The sequence below is a fragment of the Ranitomeya imitator genome, chromosome 7 (assembly GCF_032444005.1).
Source record: "Ranitomeya imitator isolate aRanImi1 chromosome 7, aRanImi1.pri, whole genome shotgun sequence".
In the NCBI taxonomy this organism is placed as follows: Eukaryota; Metazoa; Chordata; class Amphibia; order Anura; family Dendrobatidae; genus Ranitomeya; species Ranitomeya imitator.
The window spans coordinates 207,461,693-207,489,564 of NC_091288.1; the positions used below are offsets into that span (position 1 = coordinate 207,461,693).

At 44.6% G+C, this 27,872-nt stretch overlaps 1 protein-coding gene across 1 annotated transcript in view; it reads right to left on the reverse strand.

Moving 5' to 3' along the window:
• Positions 1–260: 260 nt before the first annotated feature.
• SYNGR3 (synaptogyrin 3) overlaps positions 261–27,872 on the reverse strand; it is a 35,918-nt gene continuing 8,306 nt past the window's right edge. The window contains exons 2-4 of the mRNA XM_069734601.1: positions 11,433–11,667; positions 9,315–9,457; positions 261–4,998 (exon numbers count right to left, since the gene is read on the reverse strand). Coding sequence (XP_069590702.1) covers positions 4,789–4,998; positions 9,315–9,457; positions 11,433–11,667 — 588 coding nt within the window. The 3' untranslated portion in view covers positions 261–4,788. The remainder of the gene's footprint in view (positions 4,999–9,314; positions 9,458–11,432; positions 11,668–27,872) is intronic.

Below are 27,872 nucleotides of genomic sequence, written 5' to 3' on the forward strand. Positions count from 1 at the left end.
CAGTAGTGTGTGGGCGGGGTTACACAGAGCTCCCCATTCCGGGTTCTGCTAGATTTGCAGCTGAGAAAACTGTCACAACTGCTGCACTCAGTAAAGTAAGTGATGTATTGCTGGAATCCGGGTCTCGGCCCCTACATTATGCTGCTGTCAGATTACATAGCAAAACCTGCTGACAGATTCCCTTTAATAAGTAACTCTTTCACCGCTCCCATTCCATTTATGTAGCAGTCAGGTGGAAATAAAAATTCAGCACATTCCTCTTCCATTTAATCTTCTCTTTTTTTTATTATTTCTTAATGTACAGAAAACAAGTTACATTTCCGACACGAGACGCTACTGAAAACGCACAATCACAGATTGTTCTTTCAGGAGATACGATATATACAGATAATTGTAAACATGTCACTTTGTTTTTTCCAGACACACACGGACCACACGGTATAACTGACACGGTTGTGCACTGTCTCGGTTTCCCTGCAGACAGGCCCTGGTATGAGTATGTTACGACCAGCGAGCGTGGCGAAATAAGTCCTATAAAATGCGCTGATTGTGGGGCAGATTGGATCTGATCTGGACAACCCTCTATTAACACATATGCCAGAAGCCCTATAGGCTAAGAATCCACAACCTGTTGTAAAACTACAACTCCCATCTTGCCCTGATGGCCGATGAGTTTTATTTAAAAAAAATAAAAATCAAGAAAGAAGTTAACCCCTGTTGATCTGATTTATGTTTGCACCTTTGTGTCAGTGCTGGAATGTGTCACTTCTCCCTACAACCAGCATCAAACCTCTCCCAAATGTCTATCCTGTGTAAACATTTAACAACTTTTTTTTTTTTGGCAGCTCTATATTACAAGGTAAGATTCCTGGGTTGGGCTCCAGTGCGCCCTCTGGGGGCAAAATGCTTATTCATTCCCCATTGTGCAGTCTTGATAGGTTAGTTTTTTTTAACCTTTTATCAACCACAATCAAGACGGTGTTTTGCAGTTCCTGCCATGCATACAGTCCCATATGTGACCTTAATGGGTTATTCCTAGCTTTCACAGATGGATAGTGCTTGTAAAAACGAGCACTTTTGAAGTTTATGGCTATATTCACACTTTGCGGATTTTGCTGCGGATCCGCAGCGGATTTGACCGCTGCGGATCCGCAGCAGTTTCCCATGAGTTTACATTTCAATGTAAACCTATGGGAAACAAAAAACGCTGTGCACATGCTGCAGAAAAATCCGCGCGGAAACGCTGCGGATTACATTCCGCAGCATGTCACTTCTTTTCTGCGGATTTTCAGCTGCTCCAATAGAAAACTGCAGTTGAAAATCCGCAGAAGAAAACGCAGTAAAAACCGCGATAAATCCGCAGTAAAAACCGCGATGGGTTTTCACTGCGGATTTTGCAATTCCGCTGCGGAAAAATCCGCAGTGGAATCTGCAAAGTGTGCACATAGCCTATTGCTTTTTAAAATTTGCAGCCATTCTTGTGATATTAACACTTTCTTTTGTTTACAGCTCGTTGCCTGGGAGACCGACCACTGCTGCTGCCTAGCTTGTAAACGCTGCGGTGAAGCCGGACGGGATTAGGTGGTAACGGCGCGTTCCTGCGATCCTGCCCAAATTCAAAACAAGCTCAACATATTAAAAAAAGAAACCTTGTAAGCACGACACACGTTCTGCTGTCTGGCAGCGGTGGTTGGTTGCTAAGGCAACAAACGATAACTGTTAATATCTCAAGAACGGTTGCAAATTTTAACAAGCAGTAAATTGCAAAACTGCTCATATTTACCAGCATTATCCAGCAATGTCCATGTATGAAGCCAGGGCAATAACCCTTTAACTGAAGACAGCAGTTCTCTAAATGGACCCGGTTTATAATTTTTCATCTTTCATTCACTTTTTTTTGCCATGATGACATTTGACCTTGCCATCTCTATAAATTAGATGGGGAAATCAAAGCACTGTTGGGGGGCAGGGGCAGATCTAAAAAAAGGTTGCCAACCATTAAAGTGTATGTTGTTTAGCTCTGTGTGCAAGTTGTCACCACCGGGGGGAGCTCTCTCCATATGGCTGTGTACTTGCTGGCAGCTCTCCCATCTATCAGCTGCTGGTACAATCTCTGTACAGTGGGAAGCACCACAGATTATTGGGGTCTTTTCCACCATGATATCTCTTCCTTGTGTGGAGGTGCATAATAATGGTCATTTGTGCTTTAAAATTTAGATTCCGCCGTTTCTACGATTCCACATAAAAAAGCGATGCAGTGCCCAGGACACAAATCATCCAAGATGCACAGAAATAGCTAGAATACATTTATTTTCTATACACCCAACCTTGTCTCTTGGCCGTGTCTGTGTGCAACTTATTCCCCTACCAAGGTCATACTGCAATACCAGACATCACTGAAGGGCAAGAGTGGCGCTATTGCTGGAAGACGGCAGCCATGTGTTTCTACTTTCCAACAACCCCCCCCTTCTTGAATATTATTTTGTCAGCTATGTAGATTTACCCTGTAAACCTAGGACAGCATGCTACCGTGGATGTGTGCCATTCATTACTATAGGCTGCATTATGCTCCAGAGCTGCATTCTCAATTCTGCTATTAGAGACAAACCTGTTGTTCAGACACCGCTGCTCCTAAGAGACTGTTTTCCTGCATCAGATTACTGTACGGGACAAACAAGGACTGCTGCGGGATTTCAGCTCTGAAGCCTGCAGAATAGTGAATGCAGCTTTGGAGTAACTGTAGATTGATTCTGGTTGTCCTAAATCAATAATGGACACAAAGTGAAGATGTTTCACCCGATTTGTGGTAGAGAAACAATTATCAGGATCCTGGCCTGGTGGCAACAGTGGTAGCCCACAGCTGCCAGATGGAAGTCGTATAAACTGCCTCCCCAGCGCCTCTTCCAATTAGTCGGCATCATGCTATCTGCTGCAGCAATGATAATGCGCCGGGCATACAAGCCAGAATAGGCCGGGTAGGAGGCAGATCACTGGGCTCCCATCAAGCAGCCATGGACTACCGAAATGGCCACTGGACCAGGGTCTTGCAGACCTATTCGCTCCTCTTTAGTTACTTTCTTTACTAATTTACGGTTAGGGTCCTAATCAATAGTTCTTCAAAAACTTGTGACGCCTTTTTCATGGGACAATTCAGTACTACATTATGACCAGCAGGTGGCGCTGTTGACACAGTCTGATTTTCAGAATGCGGTAACTGAACGACCAATCACGTGTGGCCTTTTTCTGGGGTATTGTACACACTGTAACACATGGCAGAGATTTTTGCAGACTGAAACCCCAGACAGAACTTTGCTTATGTCAGTCCTTGCTGAAACCAACCACATCCACACGGATCACACTGCGTCTCACGCTCCTTGCAATCTGATTGTTTGTGCCTTCCTTTTTTTTAATATTGCTCGCATGAATAGGTCTTTGGATAAATCTGTGATCAGCATAACTTATCCTGTCCTGTCCCTGGATGACGCAATATTTTTTTTAACTTTAAAGGAGATGGTCACCTTTGAGGACATTATTTTTACTTAACTGCATGCATTTTGGGATGGAAACAATTTTTGCAATTGGGTTTCGTTAAAAATTTTGACTTTTGCAAGCTCTTTACTTGCACATGAGTTAACTGAGGATCCATCAGAGAGCTCCAACTTATAGGGGATTTGTAACTCTTTCATCTGTCTTCACATTGGATTCACATGGCACTAAACACACAGCCGGTGAATACATTAATTGTGCAATACTTAATTTCTCCTGTGGTGGCGCTGCAGGTCACTTGGAGGTTCTCAGTCGTGGCCATAATCAATCTATGACTGGAGGAAAGGGATTATCTAAAGCCTGCCATATTTAATGATGCAGGAGCTGTCGCAGGTCTATATTCTGGTTATAGATGGAATGTTCTCAGGTGAAGGGTTTTTTCTAACTTCATACAAAAACCTGAGTGTATGAATAACGCTAAAAAATACTAATATGCTACTCTGTCTGGCCCATGGTAGATAGATCAGGCGAGGTTCTATGAAATTATTCCATATGACATAAAATGATCCAGTGCCCTTGTGGCTGCCAGTTTAAAGTGGACCTGGCTCCTATCGGAGGGCAGCATTGGACAGAACAGATAATCAACCAAATCTGAATGCCCTTAAAGGTAAGCGGCCGGATCACAAATCTGAGGTCACCATCGGATAGAGGAAAAAATGACGAACTCGGCGATATATAGTTTTCTATGGTTTGATTTGCCATTTTTGTCATAAAAGTTGACTGAATGTTGCTTGGCTGAGGCTGTGAGTCCTATTTCCTCCGCCCACATGACTCACAGGCTCAGACCAGAGCAGCATTTATTCAACTTTTAAAATGAAAATACTAAATTAAACCATAGAAAACATTATATCCCCGAATTCGTTATTTTTTCCTCTATCTGATGGTGACCTCAGATACGTGATCCGGCAGCTTCACTTTAAGGATGGCCAGGTTATACATCGTGAGATACCTTTATTGAACTGCTAGCCCCCTTTCCGACGCTGATTGATGTCCCACCTTTAAAAGAATGCTTTGTTACTTAAAAAAAAAAAACAACTTAAAAACAGGAAAACCTTTTTGAAGTGATCACAAACAAGCAATCAATGTCACAGTACGGAGTGCACTGTACATCTAACTACAGGGGTAATTCCGGCAATCACATTGAGACTGTACAGCAGGATACGGCAGTCACTTGATTCTCCGCGCGGCGTCAGTACAGCTGTTGTATCTGCAGACAAACATCCGGGGGGTCACCCATCCCCATCAGTATGAGGGTGCTTGGTATCCCTTGGGGCTGACGTCTGCATTTTCGGTGAAAGGAGGACTTTGATAGGTTTCTGTACTTTCAATGCCGCTGCCTGTGGGGTAGCCTGGGTATCCAGCGTTGGGTCCAGGGGCGAACTGGTCCGTGGCAAACAGGGACATATCGGTTCCGAGGCGGAATCTCTGGTAGGCTTTCAGAGCCATTGCAGCCTGGGTGGGATGTTAAAGGGTTAAAAAGCAAACAAAAAAAAATGAAAGCAAACGAAGGGTTAAAACATAAGTCGGTGACAAGTGATAGGTTATCAAGGCGATTAATAAGCGGAACGGGACAGGAAAAGTTTTGGTGTGAGGGGCTGACCACCTTTTTAAATATTTAAACGCATGTATTTGAGGTTAAAAAATCATTTTTGCAATTGGGTTTTATTAAAAATTTTGCACCAAATATTTGGCTTATACCGGATCGTCGTTTCCCAGTGCAGTCGACTTTGATGTGGTCATAAATCAGCTGAGAGGAGCTCAGAAAAAGACACATAAAAAAAGACATAAACTGCCATCATTCAGTCTCAAGGAGCTCACTGATGGATTCTCAGTTCACTCAGCCTGCAGACGGCAATAGACAGAGCAGCACAGAGGCCAGAAAAGGCAAATGGTACAAACCTTTTTATTAAAAGCAAGGAGTTCCAAACTCTTATCATTCCATTAGAATGAGCTCACTGATGAATTCTCAGTTAACTCATTCTGCACTAGTGCAATAGGCTGCAGAAGGCGAATGGTGCCAAATTATTAATAAAACCCAATTACAAAAATGATTTATAGCCCCAATTACATGAATTTAAATAAATTCTCCCAAAAGGTGGACAGCCCAATTAAAGCGAAGACAGACATTTTGAAATTAAAATGTGACATACTCATTAAAAGGGTTTCTCCTTTTTGTGCGTTTTTTGCCCATGTGTAATGAAGACCCCCACAGGCCGCCCTGGAGCACGAGCATATCGTTAACTCAAAACTGCAAATAATAAATAATAATAAGTCCTGGGTTACGTCCTACACTGGCGCTAAGAGGATTATAGTGAAGAGGAAAAATGGGCGTGGGATGTATCTTAAAGAAACCCAGCTCATTTAAAGGGATATTACCTTTAAGATATGCATTACAGACTACCCCTTTTATAATTTCAGAAACTGCACCACCACTGACTATTGGTTGTGTGTGATATTGAACGTCAGCTTTGTTCACTTCAATGGGGCTGAGATACGATTCCAATCACAACCTATGGTCAGGGGTGGCGCTGTTTCTAAAAGAAAGGAGCCATATGTGGGCAGATGACCGGACCCCATATACTAGGGGCCCAAGGAGATAGGAGTCCATATGCCCGATGCATGGCAAGCTCAGGTTGGGACAGTCAGGACCCTCCGAGGGTCACTTTCGATGGGTCTCCCCTTTAAACATGAGTTTATTAGCTGGGGATTAGGACGTGATAGGAGACAGAGAGCAGAGACACAAGGAGGGGACCAAGGAATAATCCTCTGCTCCTCTTCCCCAAAGACTAAGTCCCACAATTTTTCCATGGCCAATAATGATAGATAAGCCTGAAATAGGAAAAACAGGATTAAACATATAATGCATGCGTGAATTCCAATAATCCAAAAAGTCTGATGATCCAGAGTAGCTATTATAGCATGGCATAAAATGGAAAAAAAGAGAAATTCCACATACAATGGGCGACTTATCATAAAGTTGAGACTGAGCTGCAGTACCACACACAACCTGTGCACAGGTGTGGCACTGTTTTTGGAAGAAAGAAGCCATGTAGTTTTTATTCATGTTATGATGTATACACTATATGGCACTGTTACTTCATGCATTGTATGATAATAATATTTATTTATTGTATGGAGTATAGCACTATATGCCAAAATTATTTTTGCATTGTACGGTGATATTATTTATTCACTATGGTGTATAGCACTATATGTTACCGCTATTTTATGTATTGTATGGTGATATTATTCATTCCCTTTATGGAACTATTATTTTGGCACTGTATACTGATATTATTTAATTACTATGATGAATTACACTATATGGCACCATTATTTATTGTATGGCGATTATATTCACTTTATGGTATATAGCACATATGGCACCATTATTTTATGCTTTGTGTGGTGATATTTATTCATGTTATGGTGTATAGCACGGCACTATATGGCATTATTATTTTGTGCAACATATGGTGAAATTATGATGTTATTGATATTAATATATATACAGTGGGGCAAAAAAGTATTTAGTCAGTCAGCAATAGTGCAAGTTCCACCACTTAAAAAGATGAGAGGCGTCTGTAATTTACATCATAGGTAGACCTCAACTATGGGAGACAAACTGAGAAAAAAAAATCCAGAAAATCACATTGTCTGTTTTTTTAACATTTTATTTGCATATTATGGTGGAAAATAAGTATTTGGTCAGAAACAAAATTTCATCTCAATACTTTGTAATATATCCTTTGTTGGCAATGACAGAGGTCAAACGTTTTCTGTAAGTCTTCACAAGGTTGCCACACACTGTTGTTGGTATGTTGGCCCATTCCTTCATGCAGATCTCCTCTAGAGCAGTGATGTTTTTGGCTTTTCGCTTGGCAACACGGACTTTCAACTCCCTCCAAAGGTTTTCTATAGGGTTGAGATCTGGAGACTGGCTAGGCCACTCCAGGACCTTGAAATGCTTCTTACGAAGCCACTCCTTCGTTGCCCTGGCGGTGTGCTTTGGATCATTGTCATGTTGAAAGACCCAGCCACGTTTCATCTTCAATGCCCTTGCTGATGGAAGGAGGTTTGCACTCAAAATCTCACGATACATGGCCCCATTCATTCTTTCATGTACCCGGATCAGTCGTCCTGGCCCCTTTGCAGAGAAACAGCCCCAAAGCATGATGTTTCAACCACCATGCTTTACAGTAGGTATGGTGTTTGATGGATGCAACTCAGTATTCTTTTTCCTCCAAACACGACAAGTTGTGTTTCTACCAAACAGTTCCAGTTTGGTTTCATCAGACCATAGGACATTCTCCCAAAACTCCTCTGGATCATCCAAATGCTCTCTAGCAATCTTCAGACGGGCCCGGACATGTGCTGGCTTAAGCAGTGGGACACGTCTGGCACTGCAGGATCTGAGTCCATGGTGGCGTAGTGTGTTACTTATGGTAGGCCTTGTTACATTGGTCCCACCTCTCTGCAGTTCATTCACTAGGTCCCCCCGCGTGGTTCTGGGATTTTTGCTCACCATTCTTGTGATCATTCTGACCCCACGGGGTGGGATTTTGCGTGCAGCCCCAGATCGAGGGAGATTATCAGTGGTCTTGTATGTCTTCCATTTTCTAATTATTGCTCCCACTGTTGATTTCTTCACTCCAAGCTGGTTGGCTATTGCAGATTCAGTCTTCCCAGCCTGGTGCAGGGCTACAATTTTGTTTCTGGTGTCCTTTGACAGCTCTTTGGTCTTCACCATAGTGGAGTTTGGAGTCAGACTGTTTGAGGGTGTGCACAGGTGTCTTTTTATACTGATAACAAGTTTAAACAGGTGCCATTACTACAGGTAATGAGTGGAGGAAAGAGGAGACTCTTAAAGAAGAAGTTACAGGTCTGTGAGAGCCAGAAATCTGGATTGTTTGTTTCTGACCAAATACTTATTTTCCACCATAATATGCAAATAAAATGTTAAAAAAAACAGACAATGGGATTTTCTGGATTTTTTTTTCTCAGTTTGTCTCCCATAGTTGAGGTCTACCTATGATGTAAATTACAGACGCCTCTCATCTTTTTAAGTGGTGGAACTTGCACTATTGCTGACTGACTAAATACTTTTTTGCCCCACTGTATATATTTCAGCGTGTATAGCACTATTATTTTATGTATTGTATGGTGATTTATTTACTTTGTCATATTGCGCTATATGGCACTATTATTTTATTCATTGGTGATATTATTTATTCACTTTATAGTGGATAACACTATATGGAACTATTATTGTAGCACTGTACTGTGATATTTAATTACTACTATGTATAGCACTATATGGCACTATTATTTGATGCACCGTATGGTGATATTTATTCACTTTTATGGTGTATAGCACTATGTGGAGCTACTATTTTGTGTATTGTATGACACCATTATTTTATACACCGCATGGTGATATTATTTATTCACTTTATAGTGTATAGCACTATATGGAACTATTATTTGATGCACCGTATGGTGATATTTATTCACTTTTATGATGTATAGCACTATGCTGCACTACTATTTTGTGTATTGTATGGTACCATTATTTTAAACACCGCATGGTGATATTATTTACTCATTTTATAGTGTATAGCATTATTTTTTTATGTATTGGTAATATTTATTCGCCATGATGTGTAGCACTATATGGCAGTATTATTTTATGCATTGCATGGCACTATTATTTATTCACTGGATAAAATGTTCCCTAGAAGAAGTGACTGTAAGAACAAGACACTCACCCAGGAGATAATGGAGAAGAAGGAGAAGGCAATGGCGGCTCTCGCAGCATCGGCGGCTTGGTCGACCTCGGGCAGATTTGGCGTCCTTTGCCATTGGTTGGCCAAGAAGCAGAAGCACACAAACCAGAGGAAGGACCAGAGGCCTGGAGTGAACGAGAGGAGAAAGACACAAGCCATAGTGTTATACAGGGCACAGGGCTAGGCTTGCACACACGGCGACAATCTGGTCCAGGCCCCTATTTAACGGGGGCCCCATAGCTTGTATGAAAAAAGGGTATCTGGTCTCGTTTTGGATGTTGCTGCAGAATTTTTGTTCAGTGTTGCAATCACGCTCCCGAAATAAAAGGTAAATAATGAGATTCTCCGTGTGGCGTCCGGGCTGCGTGGTCCGGGATGCAATTAGTATTAACTCTTTAATCGAGACGTGGCCTGTGATTAGGCTATTAGGAAAAGAACAGATAATTACAGCAGATGCTGCGCGGCCTGTAAACACCGGGCGGCGTAGGAAAGAGCGCAGGCACAGCCGCCAAGTTAGGGGAGGCACTGAAGCGCTATTTTAAGGTGAAGCCCATCATTAGCAGGGTTTTTTAAGTCACTTTTCTTTTTCTTGTAGCCATACTCATTGACATCTTTTACGGAAAATTTTTCACAATGCCGCATGCGGTTCATGAATTTTGTGCAAAATTTAAAAAAAAATGCTTGATATTTTTGTCTTTCGTCTTTACAGAGCAAAAAGTCCGAAAACATCCTAAAGACAAAAACTACGCCAAAAATGGTGAACATAAAATAAGAAGAACAGGTGAACTTATAGAAAACGGACTATAAAAAAAACGCAAAATAAAAGAATATGACGCATGATAAAAATCAAATGAAAAACCCCCCCAAAAAAATAGAGAAAAAAAGGCGCAAATGTAATAATGAATAGGGCCGCATATCTGTAATGTTGGTGAAATATGTAATTATTCTGTCCCGCTCTCTATGGTTGTTGCTAATATTGGACCTACTCAACTTTTGTGTTTTTTCTTTGTATTTTTGCATTCTGTGCAAGCCGGGGTGCGGCCTCCCTCTCCTGAGCTGGAAATTGCATTTAAAGGCTTCCCCAGACTGGTGTCCAGAGGTCAGGACCCGGTCCTTTTGTCTGCCCTTATTCACACACACTGAGGTCAACTCTAACACGTAGTACGGTCTTTAATATTAGACAGCGTAGGACTATCCCGATCAGGGTCACCTTGTCGATGGTGGGATGACTATTATGCTATTTTTGATCAAAAACAGTATTACTAAGAACCCTGTGTATTTTAGATGCACTCTTGCTTTTTACTTATTTAGTTACAGCAGGGTTTATGTATATGTTGCTTCTTGTAGGTTTTGGAATATTGGACCTGGTCCACATAGGAGAACGCTGCCAAAAATAGCCAAATGGGAGGGCAATGCCATCTCCAAACAACAGCATTCCTACTATTACATAGGACTGCAGGGAAATCCTTTAATTACTGAGGTTATGGGGTCCTGTTGATAGTAGTGTTATTAGGGTCTCGTGGCTGACACCGTTATGGGGTCCTGTGGCTGGTACTGCTTTGGGGTCCTATATCACTGTTATGAGATCCTGTTTTGGGGTTCCTGTGGCTATTGCTGTTATGGTCCTTTAGCTGGAACTGTTATGGTGGTTTTGTTGATGGTACTATTATGGGGGTCCTGCGACTGTCACTGTTATTGAGCATCCTGTGGAGGATACTATTATGGGAGTCCAGTGGCTGACACTGTTAGGGGAGTTCTGTGACTCATACTGTTACGGGGTAATGTAGCTGGCATTGTTATGGGGGTCAAGTGGCTGACACTGTTACAGGGGTCCAGTGACTGACACTTATGATCGTCCTGTGGATGACACTGTTATGGGGGTCCTGTGGATGACACTGTTATGAGGATCCAGATGGCTGACACTGTTATGGGATACTGTGGATGGCACTGTTATGGGAGTCTAGTAGCTGACACTGTTATGGGGGTCCTGTGGATGGCACTGTTATATGACGTAGCTGTGTCAGGACATGGTCTTATGATGCACACAATGGGGTCTTAGGTTACACACCAGTTCGATCCCAAAGATTCCAATGTACTAACCTGAGAATCCCATATCCACCATCACCGCTCTTTTCCTGTCCTTGACGCTGCTGATTTGAGGGAAATTAATGTCGAGGATGATGAAGAACACGCAGCCAAAAAATGCGATGATCCCGATACTGATGGCGTAGTTGCAAGCCCCCTCATTTTTGTTGTAGACACAGTGCAGCTCCGGGCTATCGATGTTTATATACCCCTCATTAATTATGGAGCCAAAGACCACGACGGAGAAAACCTGGAAAGGGAACAATGTCTGGTTAGTAGTGGTCACCACATCTGGTTACCAAATGCACTTCTACTTATTTATCACCTTCAATAAAAGCGATCTGAAGACCCCTGGATGTGTAGTCTGGAGCCCCCTATAACAGCAGTCTGGATCTGTAGTCTGAGCCCCCTATAACAGCAGTCTGGCTGTGTAGTCTGGAGCCCCCCTATAACAGCAGTCTGGCTGTGTAGTCAGGAGCCCCCTATAACAGCAGTCTGGCTGTGTAGTCTGGAGCCCCCTATAACAGCAGTCTGGATGTGTAATCTGGAGCCCCCCTATAACAGCAGTCTGGATGTGTAGTCTGGAGCCCCCCTATAACAACAGTCTGGATGTGTAATCTGGAGCCCCCCTATAACAGCAGTCTGGCTGTGCAGTCTGGAGCCCCCCTATAACAGCAGTCTGGAGCCCCACTATAACAGCAGTCTGGATGTGTAATCTGGAGCTCCCCTATAACAGCAGTCTGGCTGTGTAGTCTGGAGCCCCCCTATAACAGCAGTCTGGCTGTGCAGTCTGGAGCCCCCTATAACAGCAGTCTGGCTGTGTAGTCTGGAGCCCCCCATAACAGCAGTCTGGCTGTGTAGTCTGGAGCCCCCTATAACAGCAGTCTGGATGTGTAATCTGGAGCCCCCTATAACAGCAGTCTAGATGTGTAGTCTGGACCCCCCATAACAGCAGTCTGGATGCGTAGACTGGAGCCCCCCTATAACAGCAGTCTGGGTGTTTAGTCTGGAGCCCCCTATAACAGCAGTCTGGGTGTGTAGTCTGGAGCCCCCCTATAACAGCAGTCTGGGTGTTTAGTCTGGAGCCCCCTATAACAGCAGTCTGGATCTGTAGTCTGGAGCCCCCCTATAACAGCAGTCTGGGTGTTTAGTCTGGAGCCCCCCTATAACAGCAGTCTGGATCTGTAGTCTGGAGCCCCCTATAACAGCAGTCTGGGTGTGTAGTCTGGAGCCCCCCTATAACAGCAGTCTGGGTGTGTAGTCTGGAGCCCCCTATAACAGCAGTCTGGATCTGTAGTCTGGAGCCCCCCTATAACAGCAGTCTGGGTGTTTAGTCTGGAGCCCCCCTATAACAGCAGTCTGGATCTGTAGTCTGGAGCCCCCTATAACAGCAGTCTGGGTGTGTAGTCTGGAGCCCCCCTATAACAGCAGTCTGGGTGTGTAGTCTGGAGCCCCCCTATAACAGCAGTCTGGGTGTGTAGACTGGAGCCCCCCTATAACAGCAGTCTGGCTGTGTAGTCTGGAACCCCCCTATAACAGCAGTCTGGGTGTGTAGTCTGGAGCCCCCCTATAACAGCAGTCTGGCTGTGTAGTCTGGAGCCCCCCTATAACAGCAGTCTGGAGCCCCCCTATAACAGCAGTCTGGATGTGTAGTCTGGAGCCCCCTATAACAGCAGTCTGGAGCCCCCCTATAACAGCAGTCTGGATGTGTAGTCTGGAGCCCCCTTATAACAGCAGTCTGGATGTGTAGTCTGGAGCCCCCCTATAACAGCAGTCTGGATGTGTAGTCTGGAGCCCCCCTATAACAGCAGTCTGGATGTGTAGTCTGGAGCCCCCTATAACAGCAGTCTGGATGTGTAGTCTGGAGCCCCCCTATAACAGCAGTCTGGAGCCCCCTATAACAGCAGTCTGGATGTGTAGTCTGGAGCCCCCTATAACAGAAGTCTGGATGTGTAGTCTGGAGCCCCCCTATAACAGCAGTCTGGATGTGTAGTCTGGAGCCCCCCTATAACAGCAGTCTGGAGCCCCCTATAACAGCAGTCTGGCTGTGTAGTCTGGAGCCCCCTATAACAGCAGTCTGGATGTGTAGTCTGGAGCCCCCCTATAACAACAGTCTGGCTGTGTAGTCTGGAGCCCCCAATAACAGCAGTCTGGAGCCCCCTATAACAGCAGTCTGGCTGTGTAGTCTGGAGCCCCCTATAACAGCAGTCTGGATGTGTAATCTGGAGCCCCCCTATAACAGCAGTCTGGCTGTGTAGTCTGGAGCCCCCCTATAACAGCAGTCTGGCTGTGCAGTCTGGAGCCCCCTATAACAGCAGTCTGGCTGTGTAGTCTGGAGTCCCCCATAACAGCAGTCTGGAGCCCCCCTATAACAGCAGTCTGGACCCCCCATAACAGCAGTCTGGACCCCTCATAACAGCAGTCTGGATGCGTAGACTGGAGCCCCCTATAACAGCAGTCTGGGTGTTTAGTCTGGAGCCCCCTATAACAGCAGTCTGGGTGTGTAGTCTGGAGCCCCCCTATAACAGCAGTCTGGGTGTTTAGTCTGGAGCCCCCCTATAACAGCAGTCTGGATCTGTAGTCTGGAGCCCCCCTATAACAGCAGTCTTGGTGTGTAGTCTGGAGCCCCCCTATAACAGCAGTCTGGGTGTTTAGTCTGGAGCCCCCCTATAACAGCAGTCTGCATCTGTAGTCTGGAGCCCCCTATAACAGCAGTCTGGGTGTGTAGTCTGGAGCCCCCCTATAACAGCAGTCTGGGTGTGTAGTCTGGAGCCCCCCTATAACAGCAGTCTGGGTGTGTAGTCTGGAGCCCCCCTATAACAGCAGTCTGGCTGTGTAGTCTGGAGCCCCCTATAACAGCAGTCTGGAGCCCCCCTATAACAGCAGTCTGGATGTGTAGTCTGGAGCCCCCCTATAACAGCAGTCTGGATGTGTAGTCTGGAGCCCCCTATAACAGCAGTCTGGAGCCCCCCTATAACAGCAGTCTGGCTGTGTAGTCTGGAGCCCCCTATAACAGCAGTCTGGAGCACCCCTATAACAGCAGTCTGGGTGTGTAGTCTGGAGCCCCCTATAACAGCAGTCTGGATGTGTAGTCTGGAGCCCCCCTATAACAGCAGTCTGGATGTGTAGTCTGGAGCCCCCCTATAACAGCAGTCTGGATGTGTAGTCTGGAGCCCCCCTATAACAGCAGTCTGGATGTGTAGTCTGGAGCCCCCCTATAACAGCAGTCTGGCTGTGTAGTCTGGAGCCCTACTATAACAGCAGTCTGGCTGTGTAGTCTGGAGCCCCCCTATAACAGCAGTCTGGCTGTGTAGTCTGGAGCCCCCCTATAACAGCAGTCTGGAGCCCCCTATAACAGCAGTCTGGATGTGTAGTCTGGAGCCCCCTATAACAGCAGTCTGGATCTGTAGTCTGGAGCCCCCCTATAACAGCAGTCTGGAGCCCCCTATAACAGCAGTCTGGATGTGTAGTCTGGAGCCCCCCTATAACAGCAGTCTGGAGCCCCCTATAACAGTAGTCTGGATGTGTAGTCTGGAGCCCCCTATAACAGCAGTCTGGATCTGTAGTCTGGAGCCCCCTATAACAGCAGTCTGGATGTGTAGTCTGGAGCCCCCCTATAACAGCAGTCTGGATGTGTAGTCTGGAGCCCCCTATAACAGCAGTCTGGATGTGTAGTCTGGAGCCCCCTATAACAGCAGTCTGGATGTGTAGTCTGGAGCCCCCTATAACAGCAGTCTGGATGCGTAGTCTGGAGCCCCCCTATAACAGCAGTCTGGATGCGTAGTCTGGAGCCCCCCTATAACAGCAGTCTGGATGCGTAGTCTGGAGCCCCCCTATAACAGCAGTCTGGATGCGTAGTCTGGAGCCCCCCTATAACAGCAGTCTGGATGTGTAGTCTGGAGCCCCCCTATAACAGCAGTCTGGATGCGTAGTCTGGAGCCCCCCTATAACAGCAGTCTGGATGCGTAGTCTGGAGCCCCCCTATAACAGCAGTCTGGATGTGTAGTCTGGAGCCCCCTATAACAGCAGTCTGGATGCGTAGTCTGGAGCCCCCCTATAACAGCAGTCTGGCTGTGTAGTCTGGAGCCCCCTATAACAGCAGTCTGGATGTGTAGTCTGGAGCCCCCCTATAACAGCAGTCTGGCTGTGTAGTCTGGAGCCCCCTATAACAGCAGTCTGGGTGTGTAGTCTGGAGCCCCCTATAACAGCAGTCTGGCTGTGTAGTCTGGAGCCCCCCTATAACAGCAGTCTGGATGTGTAGTCTGGAGCCCCCCTATAACAGCAGTCTGGATGCGTAGTCTGGAGCCCCCCTATAACAGCAGTCTGGATGCGTAGTCTGGAGCCCCCTATAACAGCAGTCTGGCTGTGTAGTCTGGAGCCCCCCTATAACAGCAGTCTGGATGTGTAGTCTGGAGCCCCCTATAACAGCAGTCTGGCTGTGTAGTCTGGAGCCCCCTATAACAGCAGTCTGGATGTGTAGTCTGGAGCCCCCTATAACAGCAGTCTGGCTGTGTAGTCTGGAGCCCCCTATAACAGCAGTCTGGATGTGTAGTCTGGAGCCCCCTATAACAGCAGTCTGGCTGTGTAGTCTGGAGCCCCCCTATAACAGCAGTCTGGATGTGTAGTCTGGAGCCCCCTATAACAGCAGTCTGGCTGTGTAGTCTGGAGCCCCCTATAACAGCAGTCTGGATGTGTAGTCTGGAGCCCCCTATAACAGCAGTCTGGCTGTGTAGTCTGGAGCCCCCCTATAACAGCAGTCTGGATGTGTAGTCTGGAGCCCCCCTATAACAGCAGTCTGGGTGTGTAGTCTGGAGCCACCCTATAACAGCAGTCTGGATGCGTAGTCTGGAGCCCCCCTATAACAGCAGTCTGGATGTGTAGTCTGGAGCCCCCTATAACAGCAGTCTGGCTGTGTAGTCTGGAGCCCCCTATAACAGCAGTCTGGCTGTGTAGTCTGGAGCCCCCTATAACAGCAGTCTGGCTGTGTAGTCTGGAGCCCCCTATAACAGCAGTCTGGATGTGTAGTCTGGAGCCCCCTATAACAGCAGTCTGGCTGTGTAGTCTGGAGCCCCCTATAACAGCAGTCTGGATGTGTAGTCTGGAGCCCCCTATAACAGCAGTCTGGCTGTGTAGTCTGGAGCCCCCTATAACAGCAGTCTGGATGTGTAGTCTGGAGCCCCCTATAACAGCAGTCTGGCTGTGTAGTCTGGAGCCCCCCTATAACAGCAGTCTGGATGTGTAGTCTGGAGCCCCCTATAACAGCAGTCTGGCTGTGTAGTCTGGAGCCCCCTATAACAGCAGTCTGGATGTGTAGTCTGGAGCCCCCTATAACAGCAGTCTGGCTGTGTAGTCTGGAGCCCCCCTATAACAGCAGTCTGGGTGTGTAGTCTGGAGCCACCCTATAACAGCAGTCTGGATGCGTAGTCTGGAGCCCCCCTATAACAGCAGTCTGGGTGTGTAGTCTGGAGCCACCCTATAACAGCAGTCTGGAGCCCCCTATAACAGCAGTCTGGGTGTGTAGTCTGGAGCCACCCTATAACAGCAGTCTGGCTGTGTAGTCTGGAGCCCCCCTATAACAGCAGTCTGGGTGTGTAGTCTGGAGCCACCCTATAACAGCAGTCTGGATGCGTAGTCTGGAGCCCCCCTATAACAGCAGTCTGGATGTGTAGTCTGGAGCCCCCCTATAACAGCAGTCTGGATGCGTAGTCTGGAGCCCCCTATAACAGCAGTCTGGATGCGTAGTCTGGAGCCCCCCTATAACAGCAGTCTGGATGTGTAGTCTGGAGCCTCCTTATAACAGCAGTCTGGATGCGTAGTCTGGAGCCCCCCTATAACAGCAGTCTGGAGCCCCCCTATAACAGCAGTCTGGATCTGTAGTTCTTTGTTGCACGGTGCGGAGTTCTTCTTTTTATGACAACTTATCACTGGCGGTTTGTGTGTTCTTGTGCTGCGGTCACGCAGGGAGTTTACAAGCCGCTGGCAATAGGGGATTTTTGTTGTTATACTACTTGTTGTGCAATGTGTAGTTAACTACTTCATTACAGCAGTGCAGGAAAAAGAACATTTAAAGGGGAAATTCACTCACAGCAAGCAGCTATAGGTGCGCATCTGTTAACCTCAAAGCTCCACATTCCCGCTTTCACAGACGGCTGACTAAGTGTGAAAGCGTCTTCAGTGCGATCTATATATATATATCTCCGCAACTTCTCACCTTGGCGCTGTCTCACTTTCTGTGACTGACGATAATAGTCATCGCTTATCGTGAATGTGTAAGATCTTACTTGGCTTAGATTTTGTTACTTATACTAAACTTCAAGAACATTTATAAATATATTAGAAATAAAGTAATTTATTGGCTTAAAAACGGCACATGACCACAACACAAAGTCATTCTCTCTGCCTGTGACTTTAAATTTAACCCAATCAGGATCCTCCCACGCTTATAAATTGAACCGCCCCTGCTGAAATCTTAAAGGGCAATACTCCTTAAAAGGTGTTTGCTTACTGTTTTTCTCCACTTCTTTGGGCCCAAACAACTTAGTAGACTACTGATCTTTCCCAGGTTTTGGTCTGTTTTTGTAGCCCTTCCTCAAATCAAAGTTGTTTTTGGGGGGAACGGGGATGGGGGCATTTCTAACAGTATGCATTAGCAGCAAAACAAAATATCTCTGCAGCGTGTAACCGTTCACTAACAGCATCAGAGTTTACACTGGCGACAATGAAAGCTCATCCCTTATCAGCCACAAATGTTAGCTATGCATGCCACGTGCACATTCCGGCTTCTGAGTGTACCACGGAAATGTCTCCTGCCTCAAAGTAAGTACTGGCGAAAAGTGGGGGTCTCACCTCAGTGGTTATCCATCTACTGGAAAAATACAACTCCCAATATCCCTCGAGATTCTGACCATTTTCAGCTACAGCTCAGATCTGCTCACTTCATTTGAAATGAACTGCAATACCAGACACAACCACAGACAGGAGTGGCGCTATTTCTTGAAAACTTCAGCAATGGTTTTCAAAAATGTAGAATCAGAACTGATCCTCCCTGGACTAATCTATGTCTGGTTAAAAGGTGCCAGACGGTGAATTAGTCATTTCGTTATTTTAGTTCCCGGCTGGATATCTGTCGAATATCCTATTTGGATATTTCATTTTTCAGCTTTGTCTTGTTGTTTTGTTTTGTTTTGTAAGTGAAATGGTCTACAGCTTTACCCATGTAAACTAAATATTGGAGTTTGGAAATCTTAAAGACTGGTGGAAAATCGCACAAATCGAAATGCTGATTTGAAAATGTAATTAAGTGTGGGGTCTTTTGTCATCTACCCATGACTACCGACTACATACTGTTACCCATTAGGATGCCCTAGATCCACCTACATGCATGGAACGCACCTATTAGGAGCCGGGTTTGTTGGAAAAAGGATAGCCCTTTTCAAACAGGCGGAGCAAGTTCGTTGAAACTAATGGCTAAACTCAGAAAAAGTGGAGAGACTTATTGGAAAAATGATAGTCCTGAATGATGTTTGAAAAGGGGTGGAGTTAGTTGGAAACAATGGCTAGACTCTCAAGGTGTGTGGCTTGTTTGAAAAAGGATAGTCCTGAAGTTCGAAAATTTTGAAATGGGTAGAGCTTTTTGAAGACAGTGGCTAGATTCAGAAAAATGGGCACAGCTTGCTGGAAAAAGGATAGTCCTGATGTTTGAAACATTTTAAATGGTAGAGCTTGTTTACAAAAAAGGCTAGACTCTCAAGGGGTGGGGCTTGTCAAAAGAAAGGATAGTCTTGATGTTTGAATCTTTTTTAAATGGGCGGAAGTTGGTGAAAGGCTTAGATTCTCAAATGGCGGGACTTAATAAAAGAAAGGATAGTCCTGATGTTTGAAACATTTTAAATGACTGGAGCTTGGTTAAAATAAAGGCTAGACTCTCAAGGGGTGGGGCTTGTCAAAAGAAAGGATAGTCTTGATGTTTGAATCTTTTTAAATGGGCGGAGTTTGGTGAAAAGGTTAGATTCCCAAGGGGCAGGACATATTGATAGAAAGGATAGTCCTGATGTTTGAAACTTATTTAATATGTGAAGCTCAGTGAAAATAATGGACAAAACTTTGAAAAAGGGGAGAGACTTACTGGAAAAAGGATAGCTTGTTAGACACGAAGGCTAGACTGTGAAAAAGGGCTGAGACTTTTTATAAAAAGGATAGTCCTGATGTTTGAACTTTCTTTAATAATTGAACCTCATTGAAAATAATGCCCAAACTGAAAAAAGGTTGAGAATTATTGGAAAAAAGGAAGTCCTGAAATGTGAAACTTCTTAAATGGGTGGATGGAGCTTGTTGAAAACAACGGCTAGACTCTAAAAATGGGCTGAGACTTATTGTAAAAAGGATAGTCCTGATGTTTGAACCTTCTTTAACAATCATAGCTCGCTGAAAATAATGTCCAAAGTCTGAAAAAGGGGTGAGACTTATTGGGAAAAGGATAGTACTGATGCTTGAAAATGGATGGAGCTTGTGGAAAACAATGGCTAGGCTCTCAAGGTAAGTGGCTTGTTTGGAAAAAGATAGTCCAGAAGTTTGAAACCTGTGAAATGGGTGGAGCTTCTAAAAAACAGTGGCTAGATTTTGAAAAAGGGGCTCAGGTCCTGCATATTCTGCATTACACAAAAGAGGGAACAGGACTCAATGAAAAATCTGTGAAACAATGAAAAAAAACAGCGCTAAGATGCAGCTTTTGTCATCTGTGTGCGGTCTGGTATTTTTTTTTTTTTTTTTGATTGAGTGAATTTAATCCGCCAACAAGGTCAAAGTAGGACATGTTTCTGTGTTTTTTTTTAGTGTACAAGAAAAAGTGACTTGTGACCTTTCGTAAAAAATTTTTTTTATCTGTATAATAAAATGTCTCTTATTTACCAATAGGGTTTTGCTCTGCGGCTAATTGCCACACTTCTGCCTCCATAAAAGGCTCCTAAGATTGGATCTCTAGTCTTACGAAACAAAAATTAGGGTTTTTTTCACTGCCAAACAACTTTGATTTAATTCACATCAACAATAACTTCCATTACTCATCTATTTACTTTAGCATTGAGCAGGAAAAAAAAATTCTCCATCTGCTCAGACAAATTCCCCAAATATTAAGAAATCTGGTGAATAAACACAGCTACTAATTATACATACAACTACTAATTAATCTTTGTTTAACTGACACATTAGGGAACTGTGAAATGTGGCCCATTTCCAACACTGGTCAGAAAATGGTAATTCATTATTAATATTGGGTGGCGCAGCGGTATCAGTCTCACCCGAAATCAATCTCACCCGAAATCAGATGCCTGAGAGCCCCCTAATGCCCATTGTCACTTAAGAGGACCTCAATATTATAAGTAGTCATATCAGCAATTTAATTCTAAAAAAAAAAAAATATTAAAGGGGTTGTTCATTATCCGAGACAATTTTTTTTCTTTTACGTAACTCGTACTTCAGGCTAAAAAAAAAATTTGGCATTTGGGTTCCATTAAAAATTTTGGACCATTTACCTTCTATCTATTGCTGACTGCAGAATAAGTTAAAGAGGACCTTTCCCTAAATTTAGCATGTTGAACTGGACACACAATGCAATAGTAGCTGCAGAGCAGAATACAATGTTGTTGCTTTTTTCTTTAATTTGTTCTCTCCACTGCTGAGATATTGGCACCTAATGAGTTAAGTTGTCCAGGTAGGTGTTATCAGATAGTTTTCACTGAGAGGCGCGTACTTCTTCCCTTGAATGAGGATGCCCAATCATAAGCAGGCAACAACACTCAGAGTAAAGAAGAACACGTGTCTAAAATAACAGGGCAGGATTCTCAAGTGTGTGAGATGTAATGACAGACAGCCCTGATCTCCTGGTCTAACCTCCTGTATGATTAGAAAGCACAGATCACCTTTTAGATAAGGTCCTTAGTGGGGGAGGGCAGGACAGCTAAATTCAGCTATGTCACATTACAAGCCTTTGTATCTGATCTCCTCCTCATGCAGCATTGTCACCTCTGTTGTACTTTATTGTCACCTCTGTTGTACTTTAATGTGATATATCTAAACTCAGCTGTGCTCCTCCCCACAAAGTAACCTTATCTGAAAGGTATGTCATCTGTGCTCTACTTTCATCTTTTTCTAATCAAGCAGGAGATCGGAGCTGTATCCTTACATCTCACACGCTCAAAAACCTGCTCTAAGCTATGGTGAGGGTGTGCTTTTCTTCCCCCTGAATATTGCTGATTGCTTATGATTGGTCACCTTCATACAGGGAGAAGAAGTACACGATCCCAGTGAAAAAAATCTGATAGCACCCACTTTGACTTAACAAAAATTAACTTATTAGGTGCAAAATACTTTGATTGCTAATATCTCCGTAAAGGAGAGGCAAAATTAAAAAAAAAAAAAAAAAGAACAACACATTTTGTTCTGCTCTACAGCCACTATTTACATCGAGTGTGCAGTTCAACATGGAATTTGGTGAAGGGTCCTGTTCATCAGTGACCGTCCGACAGTGAGTTTGTATCTATTTTCTTAAGGTCTTCTCTAGTAATATATAACCACAAACCACACCAAAGTTCAAATTCAGTGAAACAAAGAGCCTGGAAAAGACACACGGTACAAACTTTGTAATGAAACCCAATTGCAAAAATAATAACATCACATACATGTATTTACGTAAAAAAAAAATTCAAAAAAGTGGACAACCCCTTTAAGGACCGTTCCTACAGGACCTACTTTCTGTGGTGTTAGCATAAACCACACCTCTGTTTTAGCAGAGCTATCCTGATTAAATCGGGACTGTTGACGAGTATGTGACAACTGCAAAATCCCTTTTTGGAGCCTTTCCCCCTTTCCTTAAACTCTTCACTCATTTATAAAGTGCTGTGACTTAGCCACCATTTTCCGATTTTCAGCAGCCAGAAGCAGAAGTCCTGATACCAATATGTGCCACCAGCTTTCTACTGACATCACTGCATCTCTACGTTGAGGCCTGGCGGCGGAGTCACCCACCTGCAGTGCCAGCTGTTGCTAAGCAACAGCAAAACGGCTTTGAAACGGAGCATCTAAACACATAAAATGTACATGAAATCCTTTGTAGCTAAATTCTAATGTTTTCTGCAGAGTCTATCAGTCCTGTTGTTGCTAAGCAACTAGTTTTCAGGGTGGCTACAGACGAAACTACTTGTCCGGAAGTTGTCACAGGAAGTGTTATCTGCAATACAGTAAACTGCCTCTCTATGCTACATGGGGCACCAAGAAGCATAAGGGGCCTACGATATACCGCAGGCCAAAAATTATCCAAAGTTTCAACATAACAACTGTCTTTGTTGCCCTTAGCAACCGATCACAGTTCAGCTTTCATTTTTAAAACTGGTCTAGGGAAATGAAAGCTGCGCTGTGATTGGTTTCCACTTTCTTGTTTACATTACATTTAGGCCTAAAACCATATTTCCTATATTCGTATTTTGTTCATTCCTTTGGACAGGCCATCAACAAGTTATTTATAGAAGGGCTATACTAATCATAAAAATGAAGAATGGGTCTAAGTGGCAAAACACAAACACTTTTTCAATTTACTGCTAATTAAAATTTATAGCCGTTCCAGAGATATTAACACTTTTCTTTTGATTACAGCTTGTTGCTTAGGAGACCGACCACTGCTGCAGTCTAACTTGTAAGTGCTGAGTGGGATTAGGAGGTAACAGCATGCTCCAGCTTCAAAATCATGCGCACAAGCTCAACAGAAAAGAGCTTGTAAGCACTGCTCATGTTCTACTGTCTAGCAGTGGTGGTCGGTCTCCATGACAACGAGCTGTAAATAAATAAAAAAAAGTGATGGAAAATTTTAATTAGCAGTAAATTGCAAAAATACTTGTATTTTCAAGGACTATCAGAAAATAGCCATTTATGAAGAAGAGAATAACCCTTTATGGCAGATTTTTTCTGCTGCATATTCTGCCACAAATCTGCATGTGTTACTGTGGCGCAGGGCCGCCATCAGGGCATGACGGCCGTGACTGGCGTATGGGGCCCGGTGGGCAGAGGGGGCCCGCATCGGGCTCCGTCTCATCTGCTCACCGGGCCCCTACCGGCAGCCGTAGCCGACGCTGCAGCTGTTTAAAGCTATTGACGTGCGGGCGCGGGCCCGCACGTCAATAGTTAACAGCCGCCAGCCAATCTGAGGCTGGCAGCTGACGTCAGCCGCAGCGTGCGTGCATGTCGCCGGCGTCTGACGTCATTGTCAGTCGCCGGCGAGTGCACGCTGCAGCTGCGTGGAGACTTCGCCCGCCGCAGGAGCACGGCCAGATAAGAAGAACTTCTTTTTTTTTTTCTTGAGAGCGGCGATCCGGAGGGCCCAGGGAAGAACGCTGGACACAGGGGCAAAAAGCTGGACAGAATGGGGCAGAGTGCTGGACAGAGATGGGGCAGAGTGCTGGACAGAGATGGGGCAGAGTGCTGGACAGAGATGGGGCAGAGTGCTGGACAGTGATGGGGCAGAGTGCTGGACAGAGATGGGGCAGAGTGCTAGACAGAGATGGGGCAGAGTGCTGGACAGAGATGGGGCAGAGTGCTGGACAGAGATGGGGCAGAGTGCTGGACAGAGATGGGGCAGGATGGATACGATGGAGACAGATGGGGCAGGATGGGGAGATCATATGGGGCAGAATGGATACTCATGAGGGCAGGATGGGAGAACATATGGCTGGAGCCTGGAATGAGACACACGGGGGCCAGGATGGGGAATATTACCATAGGGGCTAATTAAGGGATATTATTATTGCAGTGATGTATTTATTTTATTTTTTGAGTATACTGTTTTAAATGGGGGGCGGTCCTGTTACTGTGTAGAGTGATACTATGTCGCCTTCTTCATGTGGTGTAATGTAGAGGCTGGGAAAATTAAGTAATGTATTCTACAAGCGGAACTCGAGATAACTGTGTTATTTCCTGCAGAGACGAGTCCTGGCTGGATGAAGTGATGGCGGTCTGTGCTGGATGAAAGATGAAGGACTTCACCTAGAGACGTCACTGGTGAGTCAGTGTTACCTATACACTGACACTATTCACTGTATACTATATACAGAGGTCCTGTGTACAATGTCACCAGTGATCACTGTATTACCTATACATTATATACAGAGCTCCTGTGTATAATACCACCAGTGATCACTGTATTACCTCTACACAGACACTGCATACTAATTACAGATATCCTGTGTATAATGGCACTGATGGTGATAGTATTGTGGTTTTTTTTTTATTACTGACCAGTATTGTAGTATTCAGTCATTTGTGGTTATATGCGGTCTGGTCATGGTGTAGCGGTATTTGTTCCTTGTATTTTATATTATTCGATCACTGTGGTGGTAATATGTCATCTGGTCATAGTGCTGTGGTATTTGTTCCTTGTATGTAGTATTATAGGTCATTTTAAAAATTGAAAAATAAATAAAAATATACCTAAATTGTATTGCATATTTTAACAAATATTTAATAGGTTACAGCAGAGTAGGGCCCGGCCAAAAGTGTCTACCGTGTTATGGTGGCGGCTTAAAAAATCTTTTGGCCAAAACAAAAGCTGCCGGCTATATGTGTGATCTGGTGATGGGAACTGTCAATGTGTGATAGGTGAGAAGTGGAGTTTTTCCAAGAGAGAGCGGTGGGACTGTGGACAGTTCGAGGGGTGGAGCCTGGAGGCGGGGCTGGGGTGGGGCCTGGGCGGACTCTCAAGGGGGCCCAAAAAATTTTGCCAATATGGGGCCCCAAAATTTCTAGTGGCAGCCCTGCTGTGGCGTATTACTGTGGCTCAGTGGTTAGCACAGCAGCCTTGCAGCGCTGGAGTCCTGGGTTCAAACCCCACCAAGGACAACATCTGCAAAGAGTTTGTATGTTAGCGCTATATAAAAATAAAGATTATTATTATTTCACTCTTTCCATTGCATTGAATTGTCACCCAACTTTCCTGTAGTCCAGAATGGTAACTCTAGTTAACCCCTTCATGCTCCTTGATGTACACATTCATCATGAAGCTGGCTAAGGAGCTGAGCCTGCTCCACACAGGGCAGGTGCCGTCTGTGTTATACAGATAGCAGCTGCCTCTTACAGCAGGGATGGGAGTTAGCTCTGATCGCTGCTGTTTTTTCTCTGTTTTTAGTTGCCAATAGGGTAAATGCCGTTAAAAAAATTAAATTGAAAGTCCACAATCACCATTTTTAGTCACCACACGTCCCCAATAAATGCAATACAAATACAATAAAATTTTGCAGGTAGCCCGATATTGTACTTATAAAACCATATAAAAAAAAAAAGCCCACACTCAGCGACCAAAAATAAAAACATTACTGGTCTTAGAAAATGGCGACGCAATCCAAACATTTTTTTTTCCCCGAAGTTCAGAATTTTTTCAGGACACGAAAACACTAAAAATAAAAGATGCGAGTCTGGTATCGCCGTAATCGCACTGAACTGGAGAATCATGACGCCAGGTCGTTACACAATTAACAAAAACTAGAGAAAAAAAAAGTGATGGAATTTTGTGGGGTTTTTTTTTTTAACCCTTTCACCTCCCGTGGATTTTGTTTTTCCCCATTTCTCAATAAATGATACGGAAGAATGAATAAAAACTACAATTCATTCTGCAAAAAGCACACCCTCACGGCTATGCGGGCTTAAAAAAAAAAAAAGGTGATGTATCTTGGAAGAAGAGGAGGAAATAAAAAAAAGCGTTAAAATGAAAATTGGCTGCATCATGAAGGGATTATACATGGCTAGGTTCCTATATCGCTATATAACCAGGCGCTGTCAGTCAGGTCCTTGGAGAGGCCGGGTGACCTCGCCTGTGGGAACTGTAATGGCGGCAGATATTTATCACCCGTACACCGACTCTTTCATGTAACACCTGATTCTCTGCTTTGTGGAGCGGCAGCGCCGGTGGTGGAGGATTTGCCTCCTGCCTCCGTCATCCCGGCGGCTGTAGTATGGGATCCTGATTACACCAATAGGCGGCCGGTGACATTCCCTGATGTCACACAGCACGCCTCGACCAGCAGTGACTCCACTCCTGTTTCCAGGAAGACGGCGAGGTGTTGCCTGAAATAAAGGCAGCATGATCATACGTGCAGGCTCCCGGAAAATCACACCTCCATGACACAGAACAAGATGAGTCCTCAGTGTCTTCCCCTATACATGCACATTATTACACAGCACCATGGAATTAATGGTGCTATATAAATAAATAATAATAATAGCATCATCCGATACTGAATTATCACGTACAGATATCGGACGATGGACGACGTGCTCCTGTGTTGACATTCAAATGTCCTTGGATTAATAAAAACCAACAAATCAATTAGTCAAAAGCCTGTGGGGTATATCTGACCAGAGCTGTCTATGCCCCGCTACGCTTACACGCACGGTGTGGGAACTAAGTACTGCCCTACTGGCACACACAGACTGTCCACAGGAATATACATCATATGGAGAAGTATATTAGGCCCGGCGGCATCTAATCAACTCACTCAGGTTTCTTAGTCAGTCCCGATGGAGTCTGGGTTTTTCGATTCCAGAAGAACGTTACCCCCATGATTGCACTGTGCCCCCTGTACAGACAGTGGAGGATAATGCTATGGGCTGTTATCAGGGGGCGGCCTCGGCCCCTTAGTTCAAGTGACGGGAAACCTTAATACTTCAATATAAGACATTGTTAATACTATTAGCTTCAGCTTTGTGGGAACAGTTTGGTGAAGACTCTGTTCTGTTCGCCATGACTGTGCCCAGTGCATCAGCTCCATACAGACATGGAGGGGAGATTAGTGGAAGAACATTACAAAGCCCCAAACCAAACGCCATCCAACACCTTTTGGGTAAACTAGAACGGAGATTGTGAGCCTACCCCTGGGGCAATCATTCCCCCAAATGCTAGAACAGAGGACTAACCATGGCAAAGAGCAATTAACCATGGGCCCTGTCATCCCATTCAATTATGCTATGAAGGGGACGGCAGTAAACAGATGAGGGTCCTCAGTTGTGGGACCACCGACCTCCTTATTATCACGTATCCAGTGCATAGCTGATACATGCAAGTCTGGGGCCACTTGCCACAATCACAAACGTCCCATAAGGAAATGCTGAGCTTCCTTGTGTTGTGAAGAGATCATGTGAAGCCATTGGCACGGAGTGTGCCGCCAAATGACAAAACACTATATTACTGCTATACATATGCTTTCACTCAATAACTACTATAGTGGAGTTCCCCTTTAAGAATTATATTAATTCAATAAAAACTACCTGGTGTAAAAATCAATCTGCTTAACCATTGTAAAATGATAAAAGTGGAAACATTATTTTCAACCCCAGACAGCGCCATCGGACTCTCCTTACATCATGTACAGACGCTCTATCCCTATACCAGGAATACCTTGTGTCGGGGGTCTCTTCTGC